Here is a 5,671-nt window from a genome sequence, read left to right as displayed (position 1 = left end):
CATTTATTTTGCCAATTATCAGTCAATTATTCAAAATAATATGTTCTCCACCTCATTTAAAAGTTATTTTTAGAAACTTTTTTTTTTTAAACAACCTTTTTTTTAATCAAATGTGCACATTTTTTAAAGTATTTTTATGGATTTCTTAAAAACAAAATTATGGTTTATTTTGCTAGTATAGCATTTTTATTTTTTGCAGTTTATTTATTAGGGAGAATTGTCTTATTTTCATATGGTTAACATGTATTTATTTCCGACAAATTTAGACCTCTTTCAGCTTTTTTAGCCCCTATCATTTAACCTGACACTTTTTCATTTATACCAGTTTTTTACAATAAATATTTGTTATTTTTTTGGTTTCTGATCAAATTCTTTCAATAACTTAAAAATTACCTAATCTCACTCATACTCCAGCTCTGTCATTTACACATGCATTTATGATGGAAATATAATGTGAAAATAATCATAATATGAATATCCCAGAAGCTCAAACCCTTTCACTGATTGTTGATTTTTTCTTGTTTTTTCTCAGGAACAAGTAGGTCAGATTAAGGAGCGTTTTGACCACAAGATGCTGCTTAAACACATGCCTTCAGAGTTCAGTATCTTCCTGGACCACGTGTTAGCCCTGGACTACTACACCAAACCAGATTACCAGGTATGTTAAAAGAAGCCGTCCTCTTCATGGAGGGTTCACTTCTGAATGGATGGATGAGGCTGTTTCCTTTTCTGTCCAGCTGCTGATGTCGGTGTTCGAGAACAGCATGAAGGAGCGAATCATCACCGAAAACGAGCCATTTGATTGGGAGAAAGGAGGAAGTGACGTCACGCTGTCAACCAGTGCCTCCACCCAGCCTCTGCAAAACACCCGACCCACCGCAGCCATGGTTGGGTAAGAACCGAGACAGAGCCGAGCAAAAGTCGGGGTTCGTAATGTGTCTTCTGCTCTGAACGCATTTTTGTTTCTGCAGCGCCATTGTGACGCCGGTTCCTGGAGACCCCCAGAGAGAAAACACAGATGACGTTCTTCAGGATGAACATCTCAGTGATCAGGAGAACGCTCCCCCGCCACCAACCAGCCGACCTCCTGGGGAAACGTCCGCTCAGCACGCCGGAGAAGCGGGGGAGGCCTGGGAAGATACAGACTTTAACCGCAACAGACTCAGGATCAGCCTGAACAAGGTGGAAACTGATATTTTAGAAGAGATAGAAGGGTCAAAATGATGACATTTTCTGCAGTTTATTTATGCTTGTATCCTTTTTTTATTGTTCTATAGGGGGCTCAGGAAGAGGAAGCAGGTAAAGGGGCGTGTCCACTGTCACCGGTACGAGGAGGAGCCCCAGAGTCACCGACGGGCCAGGGTCGATCTACACGATACCGACGAGCAAACAGTCCAGAATCTGAGCGGCTGTCAGCTGCTGAGGGCCGGGCCGATGGCTACGGACAGAGGTGAGATTTCTACCAAGTGATGTGTCAACTGCTGATGTGTCTCAGTCAAAAATCTGGGAATTTATACAGTTTTATAATTTTGTTTAAAAACTTTAGCTCTTGTATCCCTGCAAACCCCTCAGGTCTAGGATGGACATGCTGGGATCTCCATCTCGCCACGTCTACTCTTCACAACCAGCTCAGATGTTGTCTGTCGACCCTGGTTGCCGTGGAGATCGTCTGGCCAGCGGGCGCCAGGAGGTGTCGGTGGCCTCTGTTGACCAGGAGGCGCACAGTAACGCTTTTATCCGCTCCGTTCCACTGGCTGAGGAGGAAGACTTTGACAGCAAAGAGTGGGTGATCATCGACAAAGAGGCCGAGCTGCGAGATTTTCTACCTACCACGTCAGGAACCACAGATGAGGAGCCTGAAGAGCTCCGCCCCCTGGAGGACCAGGAGGAGAGGAGAAGGCTCAGGGCTGGAGGTAAGACTTTTTTGGTTGACTTTAAGAAAAAAATCTACAACGGTTCAAAATTGGAAATGATTTCTTTGTTTTCCTAAAACCACATTCCATTCTAAGATATGAAAAAATGTGAAGGTACAAAACAGATTTCAAGTTTCTTTCTTCTTAAGACTTTCAACATTATCAGTAAACCCTTTAGTGTTTATTATTAAAGTCCTGTTTGCATTAAAAACTCCTGCAGGCGGGGAGCTGGTGGTCCGTCCAAAGACGCACACGCGGGACAGTAGCCGAGGGATGCTAACGCTAACGGAAGAGGAGGCGTCGAGGAGAAGCGGTGGGAGTCCTGCACAGTCGCCTTGTCACTCGCTGCCGTCGGGACGTCCTCGCCGGAGAGAGTCAGAGCCGACCGGACCTCAGAGACCGGTAAGATAGCAAGCTCGCCAATCCCAGCATGTGGGTGGTGAGATGAGCAGAGGGAAGCTGTCGTACAGAGTCGCTGTCTGAAACCAGCAGCAGCCTCTTTGCTTCATCTCACCACCAGCAAACATGCACTTTAAAGGACAAATCCAGCATGATGGGAGGTTTTTTCTGTCTGTTTCCATGATTCTTAACTGGGAGAGTTTAAGCATTTTTCCAGAAGTTTCACCGTAAACTGAAATGTCAGACAGATGCCCATTCATGACTTCACCACCGCCATGCCTGCCAGTTAGTATTTGCATAAACTGGATTCTGTCATGTTTCTCTAAAGGACAGACTGTTCTTTTCAAAGTTTCATTTTGTTAAGTTTTGTGAACTTTTATGTATCTAAAAGGAACAATCCATGATAATCCTTACACACGCTGGATTGTAACCTGAGTGTAATTTGGATTTATGGACTTTGTTGATTCAAAGTGAGTCGAGATGGAGCTCTGAGGTTGTATTCATTTGAGTGTTTGATCTGCCGGACTTTGAGGGAAACTTGCTGAGTCTTCATTTATTGGAGGGATGGTTTGCACTTTTCAGCGTTTCACACTTGTAGTATTTTACTGGATAGTTGCTTGATATACATTTGTTCTGAAGTGGTTCTTTAACTCCTCTCAGACTAATGCAGCTACAGATTGACTTAATCTCATAATCCTGAAGGAGCGGTTGGTGTTTCTAGTCTATTTACCCAACGTTTCCCTATTTTTGCTGTGATTAAAATGCCAGCCATTGATGCTCATTGAACATCACTTTAAAGGGTCAGGGCCTAGTGATGTTTTTGTTTTTTGTTAGTTTTGTTACACACTTCTAGATAGAGAGACACGGATTGTAGACTTTCTCTGTCCATAGATTTTGTTCTTTCATCCAATTCTGCTTCACATCCCATACAGTAGGTGGCAGTATACACTCTAGTCATTGGTTTACCATCCAACAAAAAGGGAAAAACTAGTCTTATGGAGATACAGCTACCTTTTATCGTGTTCTTTTTGGCTTGTTTTGTTGTTAGGAGTTTGGTTCACATTTTAGATGTTTCTGGTGAGATATTTGATCAACTGATACGTGACCGACCATGTGACTTATGCCGAACTTAGACAAAGACTGAATCTGAATTGTTTCCCTACCTCTACATCTTCTCCCTCCAAGCAGAGAGATATTGATGAAATAGTGTCTTTAAATTCAGATGTTACTATCGCTTGATGATGTCATCAATAGTAGCCGGTCATCTACGTTAGCACGTAGCTGCTAGCGCTAAGAGAATACATACCGTAACTCCGGTTAAATAACTTTAAATGGCCATGCAAAAACAAAAACTCATTACTTACATTTAAATGTAAACTTCTGTGCTTCAGAGCTCACCCATGTGAAGAAATGTGTTTCTCCTCCACGCCACAAGCACAACGCGGATCACTCTACCGGTGGAGGGCTAGCCAGTCTGAAGCCGCTACGGCTCCTCCTTAAAAATCTTCCAATTGGAGCAATAGGCAGTAGCCAGAAGGGTAGGGAAGCAGTTTGGATTCAGACTAGTTATGGGTTTTAGTGGCTCACAGGGTTGCCAAATACATATATCATAAATAATATTTAAATACTTTTTGTAGTTTTGGTATTTTTAAGTTGATTCATGGATGGAAATGCTGTCTGGATTGGATTCTACGTATTCTGAGGGATTCAAAGTCTTTCTGTGAGCTAAAACGGTCTGATATTCTCAACTACATAAAAGGAATTTTCCAGTTTGTGGCTCCAAAATTGTGGGAGCTCTGTCTTGGAGGTTTTCAGAATTTCTTTGTGTTTAAATTCACCAACTTTATATTTATTTACTCTTTCTCTGATTGACAGATCAGCCTTTAGTACTTAGAAACATTCGGATAGTCCAGCAGTCTGGGTTTATACGGGGAATAAATAGCTCACTTATCCTTTGGCTGTAAGATGTTAACAAGCGTCTTCATCTCTGTGCTACACCTTGTTTATGGAGGCATTTCTTCAGACTCATTGTAGTGAAACACACCAGGGTTCATTCGCAGGCCACCTTTGTTTATAAGTGAAACTGAGTTGTTTTGCACCACGTTCTGCAGAAGAGTTTGTTTCAAAATTGAAAGTGCTAAATGTGATGTTGTTCTATGTACAATTTATCTAGCAAACTCTTTTGACCTGACAGCGTCTCAGATACTGTGAAACAGAAACACAAGTGACCAAAAAATAAAATAAAATAAACCAAACTGACTTAAGTTGAAGGACAGCAAAGGTTTGGGGGTTCAATTGTTTGCCGTTTAGTCTTTAAAGCAGGTCAGTAAACAAACAGATGATTCCTCTAGATTTACTGTCTCTTGTGGTCCTTACTTTGGTCCAATTGAGTGACACCATTATTCATCAGTTCTTCTTAAAATCCAGCAGCCTCCTGCAGGTCAGAGCAGGAACTGCACAAGTCTCTGAAATCTGTTTATTCCTCACAAATGTCACAGCAGATATTTTAAGTGTCCAATAGATTTTTTTTCATCACCTACATGATTGAAAGCTGTTTTTTTTAACAACAGATGAGTCTGTGTGTTTGTTCTTTGCATGAATGCTGGATTCCAAATGGATGATACCACTGATCAGACTAGTCTTTCCAGATTAACATCCAGTCCTAATTTTGAAAATCTAAAAAAAATATATATATAATTTCTATTTTGTTTAACTCAAACAAAATCCTTATTAAAATAACTTACTTTGTTTTCATAAAATCTTTGTTTAAAAAATTAATATTTTAGAACATATGGGCCTAAATTAGACATAAACATGACTAAAACTAGTAAAATTACTCTTTATATTATGTCTCAGTCAATAGTACTTAAATTAAATGGATTTATTTACTTTTTAATTAAATTTTGTGCAAAAAAATTGTTCAAATGAAAAAAACAAGATGTTAATATTTTTTTTTTGTGGAGGACCAAGCCTGACTTCATAAGAATGAGTGAGAAGAAGAGTCAATAAAAAATCAAAATAAGACAATTCGACCCATTTGCGATTAGTTTTAAAGCTGTTGTGTGTGGCTGATTTACTTTTTTCTTGTGAATTTTCATGTGAAAATGTCCTGACAGAGGTGCTCAGACAGAGGAGACTTAACGGGAAGTGAATGTGAAATATTTGAATTTCACATTCACTTTTTTCTTTGTCTACTTTTTTTTCTTCAGCAGGATTTCTTCATGGGTGTGGTGATTCTTTTATCCATTTCTTTGATTTTTTTTTAACCTCAATTGTGAATCTATGTGACCATTTGATTTCTTTTTTCATGCACTCATTGATTTATGAACTTATGGGTCAGGTCTGGTCCTCCATTTTCG

The 5,671-nt window shown here is 40.1% G+C and overlaps 1 protein-coding gene across 5 annotated transcripts in view; it reads left to right on the top strand.

Moving 5' to 3' along the window:
* The window catches only part of ttbk1a (tau tubulin kinase 1a), a 42,149-nt gene that overhangs the window by 22,362 nt on the left and 14,116 nt on the right, over nt 1-5,671 (top strand). For all 5 annotated transcript variants that reach the window (XM_024289356.2, XM_024289355.2, XM_024289358.2 and 2 more), the window contains 6 exons: nt 533-658; nt 738-892; nt 972-1,182; nt 1,278-1,450; nt 1,573-1,913; nt 2,134-2,315. In XM_024289356.2, the coding sequence (XP_024145124.1) occupies nt 533-658; nt 738-892; nt 972-1,182; nt 1,278-1,450; nt 1,573-1,913; nt 2,134-2,315 (1,188 nt within the window). The remainder of the gene's footprint in view (nt 1-532; nt 659-737; nt 893-971; nt 1,183-1,277; nt 1,451-1,572; nt 1,914-2,133; nt 2,316-5,671) is intronic.

The sequence above is a fragment of the Oryzias melastigma genome, linkage group LG1 (assembly GCF_002922805.2).
Source record: "Oryzias melastigma strain HK-1 linkage group LG1, ASM292280v2, whole genome shotgun sequence".
Lineage (NCBI taxonomy): Eukaryota > Metazoa > Chordata > Actinopteri > Beloniformes > Adrianichthyidae > Oryzias > Oryzias melastigma.
The sequence above is the reverse complement of the archived record's forward strand: the minus strand, read 5'-3'. Positions and strand labels throughout refer to the sequence as shown.